This window comes from Vicia villosa, linkage group LG7, assembly GCF_029867415.1.
Source record: "Vicia villosa cultivar HV-30 ecotype Madison, WI linkage group LG7, Vvil1.0, whole genome shotgun sequence".
Classification (NCBI taxonomy): Eukaryota; Viridiplantae; Streptophyta; class Magnoliopsida; order Fabales; family Fabaceae; genus Vicia; species Vicia villosa.
In genome coordinates this window covers 134,119,988-134,147,411 of record NC_081186.1, presented here as the reverse complement: position 1 = coordinate 134,147,411, position 27,424 = coordinate 134,119,988, and the positions used below count along the sequence as shown (strand labels likewise).

General features: G+C 37.4%; 1 protein-coding gene across 1 annotated transcript; it reads left to right on the top strand.

Annotated features, from left to right (window-relative positions):
* Window positions 1-14,383: 14,383 nt before the first annotated feature.
* LOC131620226 (uncharacterized) lies at window positions 14,384-15,196 on the top strand. The gene has a single exon (XM_058891229.1). It carries the CDS (start codon window positions 14,384-14,386, stop codon window positions 15,194-15,196), a length of 813 nt encoding a protein of 270 aa, XP_058747212.1.
* Window positions 15,197-27,424: the final 12,228 nt, after the last annotated feature.

Below are 27,424 nucleotides of genomic sequence, written 5' to 3'. Positions count from 1 at the left end.
GTGGTGGAATAGTAGAAATACCTCTCTGTAAAGATAAATTCATGTCTCTTTACTGTAAACAGAGATTTAATTCAAGCTTTAACCTTGAGCTTCAAGCAAGGCACCCAAAAAATAATTAATAATTAATTAGTTCCCCGAACTACATTAAGCTCGGACTTCCATTAGGGATATGTAGGCATGAGGTTCACAAGGAATCTCAGCGAGCTAATAAAATACCAAAAAATAGTCAGTCAGTCTGTCTGTCTTTCTTTTATTCAATTCAATTCCTTCTCCTAATACAAAGGAGAAACTTTCCCAATAATCATTAGCAGCACAAACACATTTAGACACAGAGAAGGTTCCTGTAGAGTACTACAGATATGTAGGGTGCTTAAACTCTTCCCTATGTATAACCGACCCCCCGGACTCCAGAATTTCTAGTCTAGGTGAATCCCCACACTTAGCAAACTCCTAGGGTTTAGTTGAGATCTTTTTTCCCCTTTCCTACTCGTAGGACAAATAAGAAAGTTCGTGTGATATTGTAGGAAGAACTGAAACAAAATTCATCCCACCACGGGCGCATTCTCCTTCCAAATTTCGCGTGAAGGGTCTAGCGTGCCGTCCTCCCAAGTGAAACGGGGAGGTAAAAAAAACGACAACCACAGATGTGTTGCCTACATTTGATGCATTATGGATATTGCACGGGCGAGTATAAATAGAGGAGTTTTTCCAAAACGCTCTCCTCGGAGGAACAATGTGCATGGAATTCTTATTAAGACATAGATGACACTAAAATACATGAGGCAACGTAGAAGCATGAGGTTCGACATATTATAGTATTTGTATTAGGGATAGTATTATCGTTTGTGTTGTGAAAAACGATGTCAAGAACATAGTATAATAGGGAATTAGGGAAGATAAGAAGAACGCAAGAATTTGTTATAACTTCTATTCTTTTACTTTCTCATAAAACAAGATTACAAGTTTACAAGAATAACAAATAACCTCTCTCACCCTAAATTAGGATTTGCAGTTTAACAATGATGAGAGACTAGTATGTTATTTATAATAAAATCTAACATACTAACTAATGGGCTTTTTCCATAAGGCCCATTACACAAGCCAACTTAATAAACAAGCTAACTTAACAAATTATGGTTTAAACACTAAAACCTAATTTAACATGCTAACAATCCTAGCATCTTCGACACAAGCATGTGAACAACCTTCGACTTCATACTTAATCCTGTCGAACCAAGAAGCTATACTTCTACCATACTAGAGTTCGATCCAATATCTCACAAATCTCCACCTTGGATCTAACTCTACAACATCAAGGGAACGAACTAGCTTTCTTCATGCAGCTTTATCAACTGTATATAGTGGAAAAACTTGCAACTCGGCAATGTCTTGGTGATCATATCAGCAGCATTGTCCTCAGTCGAAACCTTCAGCACTTGGGCCTCTCCACGCTCGATTACTTCTTTGATGAAATGCAGCCTCACATCAATGTGCTTAGTTCGCTCATGATAGGCTGAATTCTTCGACAGGTGTATTGCACTTTGACTATCACATTTAACAGTGATACATCGACCTTGAAGTTTCAGCTCCTTCACAAAACCTTCAAGCCACAATGCTTCTTTCACAACTTCAGTTAGGGCAATATACTCTGCTTCAGTGGTTGATAGAGCAACAACCTTTTGAAGTGTTGCTTTCCAACTAATTGCAGTGCCAAACATAGTGAAAACATATCCAGAAATAGATTTTCTAGAATCCATACAACCTGCATAATCAGAGTCGACATATCCTTCGATTACTATTTTACTATCTTCACCCAAGGCTCCACCATAAATTAGGACCCTGTTCAGAGACCCATTTATGTACCTTAAAATCCACTTCAATGCTTGCCAGTGAGCCTTTCCAGGATTCACCATGTACCTGCTTACAAGACTTACTGCATATGCTATGTTGGGTCTAGTACATACCATAGCATACATCAAAGAACCAACTATATTAGCATATGGGATGCTATTCATATAGGCTCTTTCGACATCAGTACTGGGACACTGATCAATACTCAATTTGAATTGAGGGTTTATCGGAGTCACAATTGGCTTCGAATTGGACATACCAAACCTTTCGAGAATCTTTCGTAGATAAGCCTCTTGAGATAAGCATAACTTCGACTTCTTTCTATCTCTTTGAATGTCAATTCCAAGAATCCTGGAAGAAGCTCCCATATCCTTCATATCGAACTCCTTATTGAGTTCAGCCTTCACCCTCATTACATCTTCGACATTGTTGCTTGCTATGAGAATATCATCCACATAAAGCAACAAAATAACAAATGAATTACGAGGTCGAAATATGAAGTAAACACAATGGTCAGACTAAAGTGGAACATAAATGTTACCGAAAAAATTCATGAATAGATTTTAAGAGTGTCTTTTTTTCCTTTAAACAAAAACAATTACCTTAGAAAAGAAGTTTGTCATTTGATTGTGGGTTCCTTAACTTATTTAAAAATGGTTAAGCATGAAGATAAAATACACAGTGAGTATTCATTTAGAAAAGCTATTTCTATTTGCTAAAATATTATGGTATAGAAAATGGGGATTGCTGTTTCTTAAGTTGCTCCTATATTCTTGTGGTACGGCGATACATCTCTTTCATTGTCAGTGGTACGGCGATACATCTCTTTCATCGTCAGTGGTACGGCGCTACATCTCTTTCATCGCCAGTGGTACGTCGATGAATCATCTCTTTTTATATCATCAGTGGTACGGTGGTATATCTCTTCATGCCTTCAGTGGAACATTGGTATGTGTTATCGTCAGTGGTACGGCGGTACATATCTTTCATCGTCAGTGGTACGGCGTTACATCTCTTCATATCATCAGTGGTACGATGGTGTGTTTTCTGTTAACGGAAGATTGGTATTCTGATTCAGGATGCGTACTTTCTCATCCCCAGTGAAAGAGGATACCCCATTTTCTCATCTCCAGCGAAAGGTGATGCTTTAACCTCTCTGGTGCAAAGTGTTTTCCCCAGAGAAGTTTCTTTTCCCACCAAAGTTTCGTCTCTCCAACAAAGTCTTGCCTTCCCCAGTGGAGTTATGCCAACAAGACATTTGTTTCCCCAGTGGAGTCCTTTTCCTCCCCAGTGTTGTCGTGTTTTATCCTCATCATATGCATTCATTAAACATTGCATAGCATCTTAGGTTCAAAAATTGTGCTTTATATATTTAAGTCTCTTCGATTTCGTCAAAACGAAGATTTCCAATCGTCGTATCTCCAAATCGAAGAAACTTAAATAGGGGCATCTGTCATACCCCAATTTTTGACCCTAAGATCCTATATCATTCATATCCCAATCATTAATCAAGAGCTTCACTTGGAAGTTTTGTTTGTGGTGTTGCACTCACCTCATCGATAAGAGGGACCATCAAGCACCAATGATTGTTTATCTTATATGCATATTGTACTAACCCAAATACCAAAAATATTGCTTTGTTTCTTTGTAGGCTTTTGTTTTGTAGGTACCAAGCCAAGACATGCAATAAACAAGGCATTTTTCACATTTTGGACTGATGAAATCGATTTCCCTACTGGGTAAATCGATTTCCCTGCAGCAATCTTCAACAAAATCACATTCTGGACATCATGAAATCGATTTCCCTCCTGGGTAAATCGATTTCCCTAGTGTATTTTGCGCCAAATTCTCTTCTGGAACAGAGTGAAATCGATTTCACTCCTGAGGAAATCGATTTCCTTGGGGTGAAATTCAAAAAAATATAAGGAGGGAAGCATGACATCATTTTGGCACCAATTTTCTTTGATCATTTTTGTCATTTTACCAATTTTCCACCTCATCAAAATTAATTCCCTTCATTAAACCTTTTTTTAACCCCATTTTACCATTTTTACCATTTAAATACCATTTAAACACCAATTAAACACAAATTAATTACCAAATGCAAAAAGACCAAACTACCACTACTCTTGCTCCAATTCTATAAATAGAGACCTCTACTCTCTCATTTCACAAGCTTGGAGAGCCAAAAAATTGCTTGCAAATTCATTTCTCACCCTTTCCAAAACCCTCACCCAAAGTTCATTTTCCATAGAATTAGTGAGATTCGCATTGAATCTTGCTAGTTTTGAACTAAGCCTCCTACATTTCACTCTTTTCTTTGCTTGTTCATCTCCAATTGTGAAAGATCTACACACTTTGTGCTTGTTCTTGAAGCTACTTCAACACTTCATTCAAGAATTGGTAAATTCCTAAATTCTAAGATATAGATCTTTGTTGCTTGTGTTCAATGCATCTTTGATGCTATATTGGTGCTATTTGATGGTGGTTTGATGGAAAATTCGTGCTCCAATGGATATATGATCATAAGGTGTTTGTATATTTGTTCAAATCAAGTTTCATGCCTTTAAATGATGTTTTTGCTGAAATTTGCACTGATGAAATCGATTTCCTTAAGGCTGAAATCGATTTCATGCTGTACGTAACCTGTTTTTTTTGAAAACTGCACTATGGAAATCGATTTCCCCCTGCATGAAATCGATTTCCTGCTGGCAGAATGTGGTTTTTTGCCTTTTTTATGCTTGTTTTGGCTTCCTTCTTCCTCCACTTCATTAATATCATTGGATCTAGGATGTTGATAGGTTTGAAATAACCAAATCCATAATATTAGATGAATGATATTAATGATAGTGTGAGTTGATTATCTTTTATGATTTTCTTCTTCTTCTCCTTTTTTCTTTTGATCGATGAAAGTCTTAATACTTTGAGAATTCTTATGGATTCTTGGTAAAGACTAGATCGTTACCTATTTTCTTTTCGTGCGGTATTGCTTTCGGAGAATGATCTACATATCACTTCTCTCGCATGCATTAGCACATAAAGTTTTGACCGGCCTCGTTGTAGGGTGATTTCTACATAAATCACTTGGCGATCTGCTTAACATAGCGCAATATTTCGTGTCCCGAATAAAAAGATAAAACATGGAAGAGAATTGTATGCGGTTGATTTATGACTTATGGAAGTTTATCGTGTAGTCCCTATGATTTTATCAAGCTTCTGATAAATTTCCATTGAATTTAAATCCGAGAACATCCTTCACTCACCATCGATCTTTATTACTAACTTTGATAACATACTTGACAAGTTTCAAGATGGTTATCTTTAACATCTAACAACTAACTTTAATTTCCGCAATTTATTATATTGCTCTTTATATTTCTCGCTTTACCGCTTTATTTTATCATTTCACCATGTTTATGTTTCCGCCATTTTCTCTTTGTCCATTTGGACGTTTATATTCCGCTATTTTTTCTTTGTCCATTTGGACGCTATGTTTATGTTTCCGCTACTTTTTCTTTGTCCACTTGGACCATACTTTATTTTTACGCTAAAACACTAATAATCAATAAAAATCTAAAAAACACCTAAGGCTCTCTTTTGGACTATTGGTTACTATCCCTAGCATTTTGGAGATTCGGACTTATGGACTTAGTACCTCTGGACCCTTATGACATTGTTACTCTGCTGTTATTCTGTCTGTCTGGCATTGGATTGTTGTCTGTTTATGTGTGCAGGTATTTCTTTGAAAGCCCTTGATGGTTAATTTCAAGGCATTGATATAAGGATTTTACCCGAAAACAGCCGTTACTCTGCCCGATTTTCGTCAGAATTTTAATGTGCTTAATGCGAAATGGTGCTAAGATAATAAGTTCATCTGGATCCCTAAGTGGTAATATTTTGGTTTGGTATTGATAAGTCCAAAGGATGGGAAATCTACCTTAACTCACAATGCCAAGTGTTGGCTTCTTATTTCGGTTAGACCATTCTTTCCTTAGCTTTTATTTTACGCAATAGGATAGCCTCTTCATCTCCTCCCATTCTTAAATTTTCAAAATCTTCTCTCTTTTTACAAAACCTTCTTATGTTTGCAAACTTTTCAAAACTTTTCTTTAAAAAATATCTTTTGCCCTTAGTGGCTTTTTCTTCAAAAGTTTAGACACGGTTAATTGTCGAAACGAGTGGTTATACCCCACGATTTTGAAATTGATTGATATAATGAGATCTTTTCCGCGTGAGAGAGCTAGTGGCATACTCGTTGATTTTATCCGAGTTGGAGCCCTTCTTTCATTTGCGATGCAAAGAACTCATTTGTTCTCATGCTCAAGATCAATGGCTGAGTATTTCTCTCCGACGACGATAAAGTGTTTATTCGTTTTTAAAATGTTTTTCCCTTTAAGCGGAACTACATTAGCTCTGACTTCGCCATTGCACCGAGGAGGTATGTAGGCACAAGACTTAACGTCTTGCCGAGCTTATTTTAAAAATAAAACAAACCGTTTTTTAGCACACACACGACACAAATTTTCAAAAAGGTTCCTGTGGAGTACCACAGATATGAAGGGTGCTTAAAACCTTCCCCTTGTATAAACAACACCCGTACCTAAGATCTCTTCTTTTTGTTTTAAAAAACAAACTTTGGGTTTTATTCGTTCTTTTCCCTTTTCCTTTGGAAACAATAAAGCGCGGTGGCGACTTTCACTGAAATATTGAGTCGAGTCAATCCCATGGCTTCGATCTCAGATTTTCCCCGCTACAGTATGTTGTCAGCGTTTTTTAAGAGTTGACACTCTTAGACTTCATATTTTCATCTTCAATAGATGCCCATCACACTAGACGATGTGTCAAGCCTTCTGCATCTTCCGATAAGGGGAAGATTATTATACCACTCTAGGATTAGCATATATGAGACATTAAAGATGATGGTGACCTAATCGGAGTTGGCCTAGAGGATACCCTAAAGGAGATGATTGAAGACACTTGAGGGTGTCATGCTAGATTTAGATACCTAGAGAGTCTGTATGCACAACAGCTGACAAAGGAAATATCCTTTTGATTAGGATGGTTGGTTTATGGGTCACTCTGATGTATCTACATCTGCTTGAGCGAGTCATGCGCCAGTTCAGATATATGCAATTTATTCCAACGGCCCTTCCGATTATGCTCTTCCTTCTATGCACCACAAAGATGTAAATGCTATGTATGATGATTTTTTTAATCACCTGGCACCATTTGAAGCATGAGGTATCGTAGCTCCTAGTGACTAGAGCTGTGCATTTGACTACGTGTAGTAGTATTTCAGAGTGTCACATACTTATATGACACTAGAAGATCCATCTAGGCCAGGTCTGGGAGATCCACCTAGATCAGATCATTAGAAGATATTAGAGGGGGAGCCGGCTAGGGAAGATCATGTTGTAGATGTGTTGCCTACATTTGATGCATTATGGATATTGCACGGGCGAGTATAAATAGAGGAGTTTTTCCAAAACGCTCTCCTCGGAGGAACATTGTGCATGGAATTCTTATTAAGACATAGACGACACTAAAATACATGAGGCAACGTAGAAACATGAGGTTCGACATAGTATAGTATTTGTATTAGGGATAGTATTATCGTTTGTGTTGTGAAAAACGATGTCAAGAACATAGTATAATAGGGAATTAGGGAAGATAAGAAGAATACAAGAATTGGTTATAACTTCTATTCTTTTACTTTCTCATAAAACAAGATTACAAGTTTACAAGAATAACAAATAACCTCTCTCACCCTAAATTAGGATTTGCAGTTTAACAATGATGAGAGACTAGTATGCTATTTATAATAAAATCTAACATACTAACTAATGGGCTTTTTCCACAAGGCCCATTACACAAGCCAACTTAATAAACAAGCTAACTTAACAAATTAGGGTTTAAACACTACTCCCTCCGTTCCTTTTTAAGTGTCGTTTTAGTAAAAAGCTCTCCAACCAAGATAATGAGTTGTCATAATTTTTTTCCCATTCTACCCTCATTTTAATTCAACATTTACTCTCTCTTTCTAAATAAAAATCACTAATAACGTACACCTACTCATTAAATAATTTAAAATAATTAATTCCCTATTTTTGTGCACTTTAACTACTCCTAAATATTGGGAACTATTATTGCTTGCCATGGAATACGGATTGCTTTGTTGTTTCATTAATGATTTATTTTTACTATAAAAATATTTATTGCTTGTTATCTCACTGATGGATAAAAAACTTCCGTCCAATTATTTTAATGAATGGCTAAAGGAAAAAAAACTTCCCTCCAATTATTTTAATCAAAACTTAAGCTTCCCACCAAAAAAATAAAACCAACAGTACAAATAAGATGTTTCATTTATAAGCTCAACATATTTACATCTCACTAAAAATGGATTTAGATATAGGTACAAAAGCATCATTAACAAACCAACATATATTTGAGTTACATGAGTTAGATGAAGATAACTTAGAAGGGGAGTTTGAAGCAACCAATGACATTGATGAGTCCATTGAAGATATCCTACAAGAGGAGGTTGAAGCAAACAATAACACTGGTATACTTTTCATTTCATGTGTGTTTAATTCCTTCACTTTTATGTATTACATAGAGTTGTTGCTTTAAGGAGTTTAAGTTGTTTTTCTAAAAGTATACATACATGTGAATATTGAAATACTTGTAGTGAAGTGGATATTAAAAGTATGCATGTGTGTGGAAGCATAGGTGTTGTCCATGACTATAAAACATAGACAGACTATACTTTCACATAGCAGTATGCATAAGCTTTTGGTTTTTTGACTTATTTGAACACTTTTGGTAATTGCCCTATTCATGCATGCATTGATAATTAAGGGTTTGCATGGGTGGATGAACTAAAAAATGGTAAGCATGTGTGTGGCAAAATGTAAATACCTCTAGTTTCAAAAATTGGACCAGCACTCTTGGTAAACAAAATTCATGTAGCCCCATATTTTCATATTATAAATAAAAAACATAAAAGTAACATCACAATTGTTTATGGTTGTTTATTTTTTTTGTCATTAAACTTGTATTGTTCATGTTGTTTTTTTAAATTTACAGTGTATGTTGCAGAAAATGTTGAAGGAGAACTTAGAGAAAAAAAGAGATTAAGAATCTTAAATAATACGCATATCTATTTATCAAGAGCTACTACAAAAAAGCGTTGATGGAAAATTACGTAAAGGAGCTACAAATGAGGTGGCTTCATCAAATTCGGTTCCTCTAAGAACTGTTCAACGTATTTGGAAAAGAGCAAAAGAAAGTGAAGCACGTGATGTTTCTCATAGGAAGACAAAAAATTGTGGACGTAAGAGAATATCAATTGATGAAAATCAAATTCGTGAAGTTCCTTTTAGTCAAAGAACAAACATTCGATCTTTAGCTTTTGCATTGAAAACCAATTCAACATCGTTGTTTAGGCTTATAAAATTAGGGGCTATATGTCGCGGGCGAAAAATCGTGTCTTTTTTTCGGGATGAGACACCTGATGCCTTCTTTGGGCTCGAGTGCTCAAAAAAAATGATTTTTCTTTTGTTTCGACCAAACTTTTTATTGTTTCCAAAGGAGGAAAAGGAAAAAAGTTGCAATAACCTAAAAAGTGGGGGAGAGATCTTGGGTAAGAGGGTTGGTTATACGAAGGGAAGGTATTAGCACCCAACGTATCTATAGTACTCTATAGGCTTCTTTTTTGTGTTTGTTTCATTCTATGTTATGGTGGAGGTTCTTGTGAGATAGGTGGGACCTAAGGTGTTTGTTTGATTATGCTTGCAAAGATCATCGCGATCCTCTGCATACATATCCCTTAGAGGGAATCAGAGCATCTGTAGCTCGGGGTCTACGGGTGCTAAGGTTTGAGTGGTTTGAGAGAGAAGTTTTGCTCGCCAAGGATACGACCTTGTGCCTACGTATTCTCAAAGGGATGTTGAGAAAGTCAGAGCAATCGTAGTTCCCACTTATGCTAGTGGAAGCAAAGGAAAAGAGACAAATGTCATCTAAATGTTCGATGTATCTAATCTATATCATCACATACATCTGTTTGTTTTTGTTTGAAAAATCTTTTCATTATAAGCCCTGGGCCATGCCACTTATGGTGCTTAGAATGATAAAGATGTTTTTTAGCCAGCCTTGTGGCAAAAACTTTCAATGAAGTCAGCCTTGTGACAAAAAGTTTTGATTAATCAGCCAGCCTTGTGGCAAAAGTTTCAATGAAGTCAGCCTTGTGACAAAAACTTTGATTAATCAGCCAGTATGGTGGCAAAAAAAAAGTTTGATTGATTAGCCAGCCTTGTGGCAAAAAAGTTAAGTTGATTGATTGATTGATTGATTGATTGTTTGTGATGATATAGAAGAGATACTCCTATCATAGAGATGATAAATGTCTAATCTCCTAGGGTATTTGATTTGGATATTGGGGATGCTTATAAGAAGCCCGTGGGTCCTTGTATGAAGCCCAAGAGGAGGCTATCCGAGGGTCCTTGCATTGTAAGCCCAAGAGGAGGCTATGGGAGGGACAATCCAGGGTCTTGCATTGTAAGCCCAAGAGGAGGCTATGGGAGGGACACTCGTTTGTACAAAGCCCAAGGGGAGGCATGGTATAGTTGGTTTGAGCTCTTAGAGCGATTTCACCGGGAAACCATACTCTATGTCCTAACCTAAACTAGTGGAGATTCTTTGCACGAAGCCCAATAGGAGCCTATGGGGAACCTAGTGTTGTACTAAGTTGAACAAGCACACATATCACACATATGAACAAACATGAACAAGTATAAACAAACATGAACAGGTATGAACAATTACATATATATGACAAAGTGTGTATATATAATGGAGTTTATGAAGGAAATATACCTGTAAGCATGATCCGTTTGTAAACACAGGGGCTCGGGATTCATACTCGGGGAGAGACCCACTTGAACTATGTAAACAGGTATTTACAAAAGGGCTTGGGACTTATACCTACATGGAGGCCCATGGTATTTTTACAAAAACATGGTTGACTGTTTTATTTACAGACGCGTCATTTGAAAAAAACTGTTTGAAAGTTTGTTTTGAAAGAAGTTTTCTGTTTGAAGAAAAACTGTACAAAGGCAAAGGTATGTACAAAAGGGCTTGGGACTTATACCTACATGGAGGCCCATGGTATATTTGAAAAGTTTGAAGTTTTGTTGTTTTGAAAATGATTTGAAAACTGTTTTGAAAAGATTTTGTTTTGAAGAAGTTTTATTGTTTTGAAAACTGTACAAAAAGAAAAGAAATGGGACTTACACTCTCTAATATTCGAGAGGCCCCACTTCGTTTTGAAAATCAATTGATCAATCCAAAAAAAGATTTAATCAATAGTTTCTTTTGAAAAGAAAAATCAAAAAGAAGTAGTTTTATCGTTTTGAAAGGAATCGCGATCGCTTGTTTTAAAACGATTTGAATTTGAAAGAAATCAACTTAATTAAGTTAAAACAAGTTTTAATACTTAATTAAGACCTAAGTGATTATGTTTGATCACAAAAATATTTACAAGTGATTAGGTTAAAAATTAAATGAAAAATAATATTTTTAAAATATTAAAACACTTAAAAATACATCATTTTAAACCTAATTAAAAACATATTAAATAAATCTTTTTTTTTTGTGATTTTTTTGATATTGTCAAAATATATATATTGAATAAGAGGTGTGTAAAAAATGAAATTAAAATGAGTTAATTTGAATGGTTAATTAATTAGATGAAGTTTGTTAAAAAATGAAAGAAAATAGGTTGCAAAAAATTGGTTTTGTCTCCACTAGGGCTTGAACCCACGCTCTCTCTCTCACAACTCAAAAACTTAACCAAGTGGACCACGCGCGTGGTCTGATTACTATTTGCAACGAATCAGTTATATTTTGAATCAAGTTTCTAATTTCAGTTTCAAAATTTGGCGCCAAGAACACAACCCCCAAATTAAATTTGAAAAATCTGAAAACTGAATTGTTTGGATCAAGTGGATAGCCTAACTTGCTCGATTTTTCATAAGGAACACGATGGTACCATTTAATTCCATTTATTTTCACTCTAGGGCCATTGATTCTCTGATGAACACGAAGAACCCTAATTCTATGATTCATTCTGAAATTGTGTATAGCTGATGAATTATGAAATTGATTGAGGGCTATTGATCAGTGATAGTGCAGAAACAAGATGGTAAACCAGTTTTTCATTTATGATGCATGTATGTATGAGTTTGAAGTTGATAGCACTTACCTTCAAAAACGGCCAAACTGGAAATTGAAATCGAGCCTAGAAGTGTTACAGATGTTGTTGCTCAATCTGGACAGCTTCAATGGACCTTAGGGAAGGTGTCTGGATGCTTGGAACAGTTTGAATTCATTTGAGCTAAGCTATGGAACCCGATCTGCAGAGCTTTGGAGAGTGAATCGAATTTGATGATGAAGGTGTTTCAGATCATGGATGATGGTTGGGACAGTTCATATGAAGTATATGGATGGTGTTAGAAGTGTTAACTTGGACAGATATGACCTGGAATTGATTTTGGCATGATAAGGCTTAGGTTATGCATATTTGAGAAGTGAGGTAGTGATTTTGAGTTTTAGGTGTTTTTTGGGGTGTATGGATGGATCAAACACATCCCATATGATGTTTGTGGCTTGTGGGAATCATCACTTTGCTCAAAACTTGCAAGGTTTAGAGGTTGAGTTTTCTACCTCTTTGAAAACTATGAAACTTGTAATTCAAGAAAGAAAGAGAAAACCTATGCTTTGTGAGGTTTTGGTGTGATTTGCAATGAAGGAATGACCTCTATTTATAGGCCAAACTTTCTGAACTCAGAGCTTTGCAACTTGCTTCTTCTTTGGTGATTTGGCACTTAAGGGATAGAAAGGAATCTTACCATTAAATGCATATGGTTAAAGTTACTAAACCATGGTTAAAATTGGCTATGCTTCTTATCTCTTTCCCATCTGTCTCAAATCAGAAAATATCTTCCAATTATTGCCTCTATGTATCATTACTTGGACCATTTGGCAATTTGGTTCATAACTTAGTGAAAATGGCTTGAAATTTCAAGTGAAAATGATCACTAAATGCATAATTCAAAACCATAGCTATGCTCCATATTTTTTCATGCTCTTGGACATTTTGGAAAGCTTATGTTACACACTTCAAAACCCTAATTGAAAGTTTCTTCAAGACCTTTAAGGAAATGGGTGAAAAGGGTCCATGAACTTTGAAGAAAGTGAGATTTTAAGTGAAGTTTTCAAAAAGTACCAACTTTGAAGCTCCATATCTCTTAAATGGTTGATCTTATGGAAAAAAATTATATGTGTCAAAGTTGTTTATTGGATCAAAATCTACAACTTTCATGTTGGAAGTTTTTTTCAGTTTGTAGGTGAAATTTTGAGAAATTCCCTTCCAAAGTTTGGAAAAAACCATTGAAAAACACTTAGAAAATTTTCTAAGTATGAAAGTCAAACTTTTGACTATTTGATTCTTGATTGGTTTTCTTGATTTTTCTTGATCAAATGACTTCATATATCATATATTGATGATTCAAAACTTCAAAAGTCATGGTTGACCAAAATTCTCCAAAAGTCAATGGTGATCTTGTACAGTTGACTTTTTCAGACGAATCGCGTTTCTAGAGATTTCAAATGAACCAAGCTATCCTCACCAAATGAATGGTATGAATGGATAATATTGAAGCATTAGAGGATATTGAGCCATGATTTGAGTTGTGGCACCATGTCCTGATTAAAAAGGCAGTTGTTCAGTGAATTAGGTCAAAAACCCTAATTGTCGACCTGATGAAATTGATGACTGTGGATCTTGAATTGAGATGTAATTCCCATTGGATGTTGTCATAGGGATTATTTGAAGATGATTGAAACCTTTGATTGACTTCCTGGGGATTTTTAGGGTTTCCCAAATGTGATCCCTGATTTCAGTCCCTGATAGTTCAAAACCCTAATCTGATGATTTGAAATTTCACTGTTGATCAATCCTTGTGTAGGAGATGTCTTGAGCCAATAGATTAGGCCAAAATGATGTACTTGGGGTCTTGAGGTCATGTCCCAAGTCATTAGGTCAAATCCTGAGCAGAAGTCAGGAGTATGCTGTCTTCAGTCAAAACCCTAGTTTGGTCGATTCAAAGTTGTTGAGCTTGTTGAAGTGAATCTCTGAGGACCAAATGTTGATTGTTGATGAAGATAGTTCTTTTGAGATGGATGGAAAACAAAACCCTAATTGATTGTTACTTGTACTGATGAGTGGTTTCTTGATTAAACCCTGCTGAGTCACAAGTAGCAAACACAAGCTATGCAATTTGTTAGTGATGCAAATGATGGATATGCAATGATATGAGGTGGTATCTTAGGTCAAAAATTGGGGTATGACACTATACGGCGAAATTCAAATGCCATAAAACCACTCTTGAAAGAAGAAAACAAAAGATCTAGGCTAGAATTTTGTTTATCAATGCTTGAAGGTACATCACATGACCCAATGTTTAAAAGCATGTACAATATAATTCATATTGATGAAAAATGGTTTTATATGACCAAAAAGTCGGAGAAGTATTATTTGCTCCCAGATGAAGATGAGCCATATCGCACATGTAAGAGCAAAAATTTCATTGCCAAAGTTATGTTCTTAGTTGCTCAGACTCGACCACGTTTTGACTCAGGAGGAAATGAAACTTTTTCAGGTAAAATTGGTGTTTTTCCGTTTGTTACCCATGAACCGGCTTTAAGATCAAGTATTAACAGAGTTGCAGGAACAATGGTAACAAAACCAATAACTTCGGTGAAGAGAGATGTGGTAAGATCATTCCTTATTAACAAAGTCCTATCAGCTATAAGAGAAAAATGGCCGAGAGATGACTTAGAGTCAACAATATTTATCCAGCAGGATAACGCAAGGACACATATAAACCATGATGATCCTTTATTTTGTGAAGCTTCCACCAAGGATGGGTTTGATATTCGTTTAATGTGTCAGCCTGCGAATTCTCGAGATTTGAATATTTTAGACCTCGGATTTTTCTCGGCTATACAATCGTTGCAATACAAGGAAGCACCAAAAACTATTGATGAACTTATCGGTGCAGTGGTGAAGTCATTTGAAAATTTTCCTTCGATTAAGTCCAATCTTATATTTGTATCATTGCAATTATGCATGATAGAGATCATGAAAGAGAAAGGTTCCAATAAATACAAAATTCCTCATATAAATAAGGAAAGGCTAGAAAGAATAGGACAACTACCAATTCAAGTTAAGTGTGATCCAATATTAGTACAAGAAGTCAAGAATTACTTAAACATGGAGTAATGCTTAATGTAAATGGGATGTAGTCACATTTGAAATTTTCAAATAGAGTTTTTTTTTTAAGTTTATGTGTTGTAACAAAATTTAGTTTATGTGTTGTATTTTCCTAAAATTTATCCATAAAAAATTGATGCTGCTTCACGTAAGAAGTTAGCTTCCAAAACTTTAGCAAATATAGGAATTCAATTAAAAAAAACAATAAGAATGAACGTAAGAAATGCAGTTCCTAAATTGTAGCAATAACAAGGAATTATTCTCCATACTTATTCAATAAAAAACAGTAACAAGGACTTCTTAACAAACCACTACTACAACTTATGCACTTAAGCCAAATCTAAAATGAGATACTCCATACTTAGTTCACAAAGATTTTTCAGTAAAATTTTGGAAGAAGTTTTTTTAACATCTTGTTTCTCACATGTCGAATCTCAGCATGGTGGGGAGATTTTTCGTTATTTTTTTCTTCTTCTTCTTCTTCCGCAAATTTGTTCAATTCAAATTCATAATCTGCCTCTTCATTTAAATCAAAATCCAACACAACTCTTTGTAATACTTCTTCTTCTTCTTCGTTGTCATCTTGTTCTTGAATGTTGTCAAAAGAGTCTTCCACTATTTCTCCTTCTTCTTGCTCCAATGAGTCTTCCACTCTTTCTTCTTTTTGAACATCCATGGAGTCTTTTGTTGTTTCCACCAAAGCTCTTTTGTTTTGCACTTGATAATTTAAACAATGCTACTAATCCTTTTTATAGAATTTTTAGTCTTCAATTGATAAATTTGTTCCTTTGACAAAATTTAATGCTAATACATTTTTCTAAGTAACATTGGAAGCTATCATTTGAGTTTAATTTTCAGTTTAATTTTCAGAGACCAACTAATACTTTGAATATGAATAGGAGTAATGTATGGAAATGAGAGTACGTATTAAGAAAGATAATTTTATGGAAATGTGTAGTGAGTTATTTCATATAATTAAGAAAGGAATATTTTATAGAAAATATAAAGTGGAATTATTTAAATAGTAAGGGTATAATTGACAAATTGTAACCTTAAAACATCAAAACGACACTTAAATAGGAACAAAAAAAATCTTCTAAAACGACACTTAAAAAGGAACGGAGGGAGTAAAACCTAATTTACCATGCTAACAACCCTAGCATCTTCGACACAAGCATGTGAACAACCTTCGAATTCATGCTTAATCCTGTCGAACAAAGAAGCTACCCTTCGACCATACAAGAGTTCGATCCAATATCTCACAAATCTCCACCTTGGACCTAACTCTACAACGTCAAGGGAACAAACTAGCTTTCTTCATGCAGCTTTATCAACTGCATACAGTGGAAAAACTTGCAACTCGGCAATGTCTTGGTGATCATATCAGCAGTATTGTCCTCAGTCGAAACTACAGCACTTGGACTTCTTCATGCTCGATTACTTCTCTGACGAAATGCAGCCTCACATCAATGTTCTTAGTTCGCTTATGATATGCTGAGTTCTTCAACAGGTGTATTGCACTTTGACGATCACATTTAACAGTGATACCTCGACCTTGAAGTTTCAGCTCCTTCGCAAAACCTTCAAGACACAATGCTTCTTTCACAACTCCAGTTAGGGCAATATACTCCGCTTCAGTGGTTGATAGAGCAACAACCTTCTGAAGTGTTGTTTTCCAACTAATTGCAGTGCCAAACATAGTGAAAACATATCCAGAAATAGATTTTCTGGAATCCATACAACCTGCATAATCAGAGTCGACATATCCTTCAATTGCTTTACTATCTTCACCCAAGGCTCCACCATAAATTAGAACCCTGTTCAGAGACCCATATATGTAGCTTAAAATCCACTTCAATGCTTGCCAGTGAGCCTTTCCAGGATTCGCCATGTACCTGCTTACAAGACTTACTGCATATGCTATGTCGGGTCTAGTACAGACCATAACATACATCAAAGAACCAACTATATCAGTGGAGGCCTCATGGAAGGTAGTAGAGGTTGTTACGAACCATCATGATAACGCTATTACTTTCAATAGTGAGTGTCCTTAGAAGCTGAATGGCCTAGAACCTTTTTAACCCATCTAAGCCTTTTTAGGATGTAGTGCAGAAACAAGATCAAGTACCAATTTGAGCTTGTTGTCATACGATACTACGCTTAGACGAGGTCTTTTTAGGCATATTATTGGCGCCCATGAGCAATTGTGCGTGCCGGTAATATCCGATAGAAGATTGAAAACTCTGGGAACCTTTGTAGAACCCGATTGGCAGGTACAAAACTCCTTAGATCACGCCTTGTGGGATGGGTAGACCCATGGCTCCATGCTCGTGACGTCGAACCTTTGAACCTGGATTGTGTGATTTTATGTGATTTGCTGTGATCTTGTGTGCTCTTGATTGTGGTTGATGCATAAACCATGCATTCATGCATTCATAAAAAATGACATTCACAAATGGTTTTCAAGGAACTTAGAGATATTTTTTGTAAACATCACAGGTACCATGGATCAAAAGAGAAGCATCAAGAAGTACACTTTCAGGAATTCAAGTGCAAAGGAATTGAAAGAGCTAGCAACTTTGGTTCCTAATCTTGACAACTTCAAAAACCGTTATGGGAAATTGATCTCTATCTTGAAGACCAAAGTGGAAAAAGGGATTCTTGAGACTCTGGTGCAGTTTTATGACCCGGTTTATCATTGTTTCAACTTTCTTGATTATCAGCTTATGCCCACTTTGGAGGAGTATTCTTATTGGATTGGTTTGCCGGTTACGAATGACATACCGTTTAGTGGTCTAGAGAAAGAGCCTCAGGTTGATGAGATAGCAGAACTCCTTCAGTTGAAGATATCAGATGTGAAAGCAAACATGACCAAAAAAGGATGAATTTGGGGGTTGACTTCTAAGTTCTTGATTGGAAAGGCTTCTATGTTGCCTAGTAAAAGAAGTATGATTGCTTTTGAGACATTTTTGGCCTTGCTCATCTATGGTTTGATACTCTTTCCCAACATTGACAATTTTGTCGATGTTAATGCTATTCGGATCTTCATGATTGGGAATCCTGTACTTACTTTGCTTGGGGATACTTATCATTCCATTCACCATAGGAATGATAAGAAAGGTGGACTTATCAACTGTTGCACTCCTTTGCTCTATAAGTGGTTTATTTCGCACTTACCTCAAGCTAAGAATTTCTTGAACAACCCTGATGGTCTCTCATGGTCTCAGAAGATCATGCCTCTTACTAATGGGAATATCCATTGGTACAATCCTGCTTATGACATTGGTGAGATTATTGATAGTTGTGGATAATTCCCTAATGTACCTCTTCTTGGTATACAAGGAGGAATTACCTACAACCCCATTCTTGCAAGGCGTCAATTTTGCTATCCCATGAAGGAGCGACCCGCTAGTATTCTTGTGTCAGGAATCTTCTATCTTAATCAAGATGGAAATTCAGATATGAGAAATCGGTTTGTGCGTGCTTGGCACCATGTTGATAGGAAGAGACATTTGGGAACGAAACAATGTGTTGCTCTCAAAGACTACACTGAATGGGTTCAAGCTAGAGCTCACACTTTTCAGATGCCTTATTTGCTTGAGGAGCCTTCTCTACTCATTACTCCATCTTTGTCTTCCACTATTCCTGTTGAAAGTAATGAAGAGCACCTAGAGCTCGTGGCTAAGATGAGATTGGAAAGAGATGCTTGGGAGAAGAAGTTTCATGCTTTGGAAATGGAGAATAAAGAGTTGAAGATACACTTGAAAGAAAAGGATGAAATGCTTGATATCCAAGATGGTTGGTTGATGGAAAAGGATGATCAAATCCGTCATCAAGAAGAGTTGCTTCAACAACATGGTGAAAAGCGGAAGAGACAACAAGAGGATTTATTTTCCTCTAGTAGTCATGAAGATTCAGTTGCATGGAAAGAAGTTGCTGATAAGCTGATGGTCGAGAATGCTCATTTGAAGGCCTTTTATGAAGATGAGTTGGAGAAGCTCCGTAGGAAGCTGCAGAGAGGAGTTGGATCTTCATCAGAAGTGTTCCCTTCTAGTTTTTAGCTTTTCCTTTGTTTTGTAATTTTGGATCTTTTGAATCCTTTTGTAAGCTTTTCTATAATTAATGAAGAATGTTGTTATGTTTTATGTTTTTGATAATGTTTACAATCAATGTCTTAAAGTTCCTTGAAAACCAATAAAAATCACTTGCATTGCATTGCATGCATCATTCTGCATTTTGGTCTTGCTTCCGAGAGTATTCCTGAGGTCTTATTCAGTGTTCTTCATACAGAATCAAGCTGTCTCACCGGTATAACACTCGAGCTAACTGCAAGAAGAAGATGGAAGGTCTTGAACAAGAGAATCGTGAGCTACGCGAAGAGGTTGTTACTTTGAGATCTGGTGTGGATCGTCTCACTGCTCTGGTTGAGACATTGATGGCTAATCAGAATCAGGTTCCTCCTCCCAATGCCCAAGCTCAGGGTCAGACCACTGTGATTTCTGAAATTGCTGCTACAACAATTCTTGCTGTTCCTGTTGGTGCTACTCAGCAACATATGCCTAATGGATATCCCTGGGGTATGCCTGAAGGTTATCTGTCTGTTACTGAGATGACTCGTCCGTTGACTCCTGTTATGGTCAACACATCTCCTATTGTTTATACTGGTCCTTTTGTCCCAGAGCCCATTTATGATGCTGCTCCAAGTGAAATTCATGACAGAATGGATGGTTTCCAAGATCAGTTTGAAGAACTGCAGAAAGAGATGAAAGCCTTGCGTGGGAAAGAACTGTTTAGAAAGAATGTGCATGATCTTTGCCTTGTTCCCAATGTGCAGAACAATCCATTGCCAACTCATGAAGCGTCTGCTGTCAATATGGTTGAACATAATTTGAGACACTGTCGTGTGCCTATTATTTGTTCTCTACGTGGATCTTTGAAGGAGATACATGAGAGGTTTGTTAGAAAGGGAGTGATAGAGTTCAGTCATGATGGTTGTCCTTTGTGTGGTGAAGATCCTATGGGATGTGCTGCCCTCCAAGATGATGTTCAAACACTGATAGGTTTGGAGTTATTGGATGACGAGATAGATAACACTTATGTAGATCACAAGTTGCATTTGAAGCAGTTTAATGGGGTTGTGAGTAATATCACTGCATGTAACAATCTGAGCTTCAGTGATGAAGATTTGCCTGAGGAAGGGAGAAATCATAATTTGGCTTTGCACATCTCTGTCAGTTGCAAAGAGGACTCAATGTCCAATGTGTTGATTGATACTGGCTCATCGCTGAATGTCATGCCGAAATCCACTCTTGCTAAGCTGTCTTATGGTGGCGCACCAATGAGATTTAGCAATGTGATTGTCAAAGCTTTTGATGGATCGAAGAAATCAGTGGTTGGAGAGGTTGATTTTCCTATTGGTATTGGACCATTTGTCTTCAAGATTACTTTTCAAGTGATGGACATTTTCCCTGCATACAGTTGCTTATTGGGACACCCATGGATCCATGAGGCTGGGGCAGTTACTTCAACTCTCCACCAAAAGTTGAAATTTGTGAAAGATGGAAAGATGGTCGTTGTGAATGGAGAACAAGCTTTGTTGATTAGTCATCTCTCTTCGTTCCGTACCATAGAAGCTGATGAAGTGGTCATTGGAACTGCATTCCAAGCCCTGTCTGTTAATGATGAATTCAAAAAGGATGAAGCTTCCATTGCCTCCTTCAAAGATGCTCAACTGGTGGTTCAGAATGGACATTCAGGAGTCTGGGGACAAGTGGTGAGTCTGCAAGAGAACAAGAATAGAGCTGGTCTGGGATTTTCTGCCTCAGACAAGTCTGTGATGAAGCCTGAATCTGCTTTTCGTCCTTATCAGGAGATGTTCCATAGTGTCGGGTTTCTACATCCGACTCTTCCAGAAGTGAATACTGTCATTGAAGATGAACCAGAGCCAGAAGTGCCAAACTTTGTGACCCATGGAAAGATGATTAAGAACTGGATCACCATTGTCATTCCTGAGTGTACTCATGCTTCAAAGTAATTTGCTTTTATGTTTTTCAAAAATCCTTTCATTCTGCCCAAGATGAAAGTGAAGTTTGTTGGGGTTTTTTTTTGTTTCAAACATTAAAATCATCAATAAAAGTCATTTTGTTTCTGCATATACATGCTTTTTATCTTTTTGCTTTTTCTGGAAAGTGGTAACACAAAAAACCTTAAAAATGTTTTCATTTGCCATAATCTGCACGATTACATGTTTGCATATGTCTTTCCTTTTCCTGAAATAATAATCACTTGTGCAGATTAATCAATAAAACCGTTGAAAGTAATGACCCTGCACCCTATCCCAACTTCGAGTGTCCTGTGTATGAGGCGGAAGAAGAGAGTGATGAATGTATTCCTGATGAGATTTCCCGACTGCTTGAGCACGAGGAAGACACCATTCAGCCGTATAAAGAGCCGTTGGAAGTCATCAACTTAGGTTCTGAAGAAGATAAGAAGGAAGTCAAGATTGGGGCACTGCTTGGTCAAGATGTTAAGAAGAGGATGGTAGAGCTTCTTAAAGAGTATGTTGACATTTTTGCGTGGTCCTACCAAGACATGCCTGGGTTGGACACAGATATTGTGGAGCATCGTTTGCCGTTAAAACCTGAATGCCCTCCTGTCAAGCAAAAGCTAAGAAGAAGTCATCCCGATATGGCGGAAAAAATTAAGAATGAGGTCTTGAAGCAGATAGACGCAGGTTTCCTTGTCACTTCTGTATATCCTCAATGGATTGCCAATATTGTGCCTGTTCCGAAGAAAGACGGAAAAGTTCGCATGTGTGTTGATTATAGAGATTTGAATAAAGCCAGTCCGAAAGATGATTTTCCTCTACCTCACATTGATATGTTGGTAGATAGTACGGCAAAGTTTGAGGTTTTCTCCTTCATGGATGGTTTTTCAGGATATAATCAGATTAAGATGGCACCTAAAGACATGGAAAAGACAACCTTTATTACGCCATGGGGGACATTCTGTTACAAAGTGATGCCTTTTGGGTTGAAGAATGCTGGCGCGACGTATCAGAGGGCCATGAACACTCTTTTCCATGATATGATGCACAAAGAAATTGAGGTTTATGTGGATGACATGATTGCCAAGTCCCAGTCAGAGGAAGGGCACATGGAGGATCTGTTAAAGTTGTTTCAGCGTTTGAAAAAGTATCGTCTCCTCTTAAATCCAAACAAATGTACTTTTGGTGTCCGTTCTGGAAAATTATTGGGTTTCATTGTCAGTCATAGAGGAATTGAAGTAGATCCTGATAAAGTCAAAGCAATTCAGGAAATGCCAGCACCAAAGACTGAGAAACAAGTGAGAGGTTTCCTCGGACGTTTGAATTATATCTCCAGGTTCATTTCCAATATGACTGCTACCTGTGAGCCAATCTTCAAGTTGTTAAAGAAAAATCAGGGATGTGTGTGGAATGAGGATTGTCAGAAAGCTTTTGACAACATCAAAGAATATCTGCTTGAACCTCCCATTTTGCTTCCTCCAGTTGAGGGAAGGCCTTTGATTATGTACCTCACAGTGCTTGAAAATTCAATGGGATGTGTGTTGGGACAGCATGACGAGTCTGGTCGAAAAGAGTATGCAATATGCTACCTTAGCAAAAAGTTTACCGAGTGCGAAACAAGATACTCGCTGCTTGAGAAAACTTGCTGTGCTTTGGTGTGGGCTGCTCGCCGACTGAGACAGTATATGTTGAACCACACCACCCTATTGATTTCCAAAATGGATCCAATTAAGTATGTATTTGAGAAGCCTGCATTAACTGGAAGGATCGCTCGCTGGCAAATGTTGTTATCAGAATATGATATTGAATATCGAGCTCAGAAAGCTGTGAAAGGAAGTGTGTTGGCAGAGTACCTCGCTCACCAACCAATTGATGATCATCAATCTATCAGAATGGACTTCCCAGATAAAGATATAATGTATTTGAGAGCTCAAGATTGGGATGAACCGTTGCCGGAAGAAGGACCAGATCCTGAATCCAAGTGGGGTTTAGTTTTTATGGAGCTTCTAATGTTCATGGCCATGGTATTGGTGCCATTATTATCACTCCGCAAGGTTCACATGTTCCTTTCACTGCAAGGATATGTTTTGATTGTACAAATAATATTGCTGAGTATGAAGCTTGCATCATAGGACTTGAAGAGGCCATTAATCTGAGAATTAAGATTCTTGATGTTTATGGAGATTTTGCGCTTGTGATTAATCAGATTAAAGGAGAATGGGAAACTCGTCATCCTGGCTTGATCCCTTACAAAGATTACGCCAGAAGGCTGTTGACGTTCTTTAATAAAGTTGAATTCCACCACATCCCTCGAGATGAGAATCAGATGGATGATGCATTAGCCACATTGTCCTCCATGTACAAAGTGAACTTCCATAATGAGAGATTACAATCAGGCGTCTTGATAGACCTGCTCATGTATTTGCCGTTGAGGAATCAACAGATGAAAAGCCTTGGTATTTCGATATTAAGCATTTCCTTCAGACTCAAGAGTACCCACTTGGGGCATCAAATAAGGATAAGAAAACTTTGAGGAGATTGGCTGGCAGTTTCTTCATCAATGCGGATGTTTTGTATAAGAGAAATTATGACATGGTTTTGCTCAGATGCGTGGATAGACACGAAGCAGACATGTTGATGCATGAAATTCATGAAGGATCTTTTGGTACCCATGCCAATGGACATTCTATGGCTAAAACGATGCTTAGAGCAGGTTACTATTGGCTTACAATGGAATCTGATTGCTACAAGTTTGTAAAGAAGTGTCACAAGTGTCAAGTGTATGCTGACAAGATTCATGTGCCTCCGACACTTCTCAATGTTATTTCTTCTCCATGGCCTTTCTCTATGTGGGGTATCAATATGATTGGCATGATTGAACCCAAGGCTTCGAATGGTCATCGATTCATCCTGGTAGCAATTGATTATTTTACCAAGTGGGTGGAAGCTGCATCATATGCTAATGTGACAAAGCAAGTTGTGGTCAGATTTATCAAGAATAACATCATCTGCCGATATGGTGTACCGAGCAAGATAATTACTGATAATGGCTCGAATCTGAACAACAGCATGATGAGAGAATTGTGTGAAAGTTTCAAAATTGAACATCACAACTCTTCGCCTTATAGGCCAAAGATGAATGGAGCTGTTGAAGCAGCAAATAAGAATATTAAGAAGATTGTGCAAAAGATGGTTGTTACGTACAAGGACTGGCATGAGATGCTCCCATTTGCTTTGCATGGGTACCGTACATCTGTTTGTACTTCAACTGGGGCAACCCCCTTTTCTTTGGTTTACGGTATGGAAGCAGTGCTTCCTATTGAGGTTGAGATTCCATCATTAAGAGTTTTAATGGAAACCAAGTTATCTGAGGCTGAGTGGTGTCAAAGCAGGTTTGATCAACTGAATTTGATAGAAGAAAAGAGAATGACGGCTTTATGCCATGGTCAGTTGTACCAGAAAAGAATGAAGAAAGCTTTTGATAAGAAGGTTCGACCTCGTGTATTCAGAGAAGGTGACCTCGTGCTCAAAAGGATCTTGTCTTTCACCTCTGATTCAAGGGGCAAGTGGACTCCTAATTTTGAAGGACCATATGTTGTTAAGAAAGCCTTCTCTGGTGGTGCATTAATTCTTGCAACTATGGATGGAGAAGAGCTCCCACGTCCCGTGAATGCTGATGTAGTCAAGAAATACTTCGCCTAAAAATAATAAAAGAACAGCTCGCTAAGTTGAAAACCCGAAAGGGCGGCTTAGGCAAAAAAGAGCGTCTCGGTCGAAGGACATCTGTTTATCAGATATGTTGTTGTCGAAAAAACCTCAGCCCAGAACACCTTCTTTAGTCCAACACTAGTTAACATGCATCTGACTCTCTCCAAAATAGTTCGATTAAACCTTTCAGCCAAACCATTTTGCTATGGAGTACCTGCAGTAGTTTTGTGCCTTGCAATACCAGAGGCCGCACAAAAACTCTCGAACGCCTCATTGCAAAATTCAAGGCCATTATCGGTTCTCAACCTCTTGACCTTTCTGCCAGTCTGATTTTTGACCAGAGTCTTCCAACTTTTGAAATTCTCAAAAGTTTCATCCTTAGTCTTCTGGATGAATACCCATAACTTCCTGGAATAATCATCAACTATGGATAGAAAATACCTTGCTCCTGAATGTGATGGACACCTTGCAGACCCCCAAAGATCAGCATGGATGTAATCAAGGGATCCATGTGTTCTTTGTTTGCCTTTGTTGAACTTCACTTTGCAAGATTTTCCGAGTACACAGGGTTCACAAAATTTCAGCTTTTCGACTTTGTCTCCACCAAGCAGATTTAGTTTCCCTAATTCGACCAGACCCCTTTCACTGACATGGCCCAATCTCATGTGCCAGATTTCTGTCTTCGATAACGGTTTCATGGATGCAACATTTGTGGAACCACTTACAACTTCAGCCTCAAGGGTATACAAGCCTTGTTTCTTCACGCCTCTCAAGACTTCCTTCGACCCCTTCATGACTCTTAGGATACTTTTCTCTCCTTGGAAAACATATCCTTTCTTGTCGAATTCACCAAGAGAAAGCAGATTTCTCTTCAAATCAGGAACATACCTGACTTCAGTCAACAACCTTATTGACTCATCATGGAGCTTGAATCTCACAGATCCAACACCTGCAATCGTGCAAGCCTTGTTGTTTCTCAGCAGTACTGATCCACCATCTTGATCACATAATTCCTCGAACAAGTCTTTGTTTGTAGTCATGTGCCAAGTGCAACCTGAATCCATAATCCACTCCTTCCTAGAGTCACTGCTTGAAACCACAAGAACATCAGATGATTCGGAATCATCTTGAACAATGGCTGCATTGCCATTATCCTTACCTCCATGATTTTTCAGGCGTTCAGGACATACCTTTCGTGTGTGACCCTCCTTCTTACAATGATAGCATCGAATACCAGATGCTTCGCCACTATAAGACTTCTGCTGGCTTTTGCCTTTCTTCTTGTCGAACTTACCATCCTTTTGCAAGAATTTTTATTTAACGGCCAAACCTTCACCAACAGTCGAAGGTTTATGCTCCTTTCGTTCGTTCAAGTCCTTTGAATACAAGGATGATTGAACTTCTTCAAATGACAGGGACTCCCTTCCATACAGGAGAGTCTCTTTGAAGTGAGCATGTGATTAAGGCAGAGCGCACAATAGTAACAGCGTTTGATCTTCATCGTCGATCTTTACATCAATATTTTCAAGATCAAGAATCAGCTTGTTGAACATATCCAACTACTCAGCTAACACTTTGTCTTCAACCATCTTGAATGAATACAAAGCTTGCTTCAGGTAGAGTCGATTTACCAGTGATTTGGTCATATACAAACTTTCAAGTTTCGTCCATAACCCTGATGTCGTCGTCTCCTTTGATACCTGTCTCAGAACCTTATCACCAAGGCTCAACAAAATTGCGTTGTGTGCTTTCTCGATCATATTCGTCTTCTCCGCTGCCTTCAATTCTGCATTCATGGCTGTCTCTCCCTTCAAGGCTTCCAAGCAACCCTGCTGAACCAGTAGGGCTTTCATCTTCAAGCGCCACAGACCGAAATCATTCACTACGGTGAACTTTTCAATCTTATACTTTGTTGAAGGCATATTCTCCATGCTCACCGCACCAATTTGTTGTGAAAAACGATTTCAAGAACAAAGTATAATAGAGAATTAGGGAAGATAATAAGAACACAAGAATTGGTTATAACTGCTATTCTTTTACTTTCTCTTAAAACAAGATTACAAGTTTACAAGAATAACAAATAACCTCTCTCACCCTAAATTAGGATTTGCATCTTAACAATGATGAGAGACTAGTATGCTATTTATAATAAAACCTATCATACTAACTAATGGGCTTTTTCCACAAGGCCCATTACACAAGCCAGCTTAATAAACAAGCTAACTTAACAAATTAGGGTTTAAACACTAAAACCTAATTTAACATGCTAACAACCCTAGAATCTTCGAGTTGCTGATCGGTCACCATTTCTATTAAGTTATGTCTTTCATCCGGCACAAATTCATCATCTTGGTAACACATTCGGTTGTTTTATTGCTTTTTAAGTTAAGTTTATTGTATTTATTAATTTATAGTATTGCATTGCATTTGGTTTAAAGTTTATGTCAAAAGATCCTCTTTATGCCTTTGTTTGGTAGTGTTCC

Coding starts and splice junctions, on each gene's coding strand:
- LOC131620226 (XM_058891229.1), top strand. CDS start 14,384: ATGTACAATATAATTCATATTGATGAAAAATGGTTTTATATGACCAAA.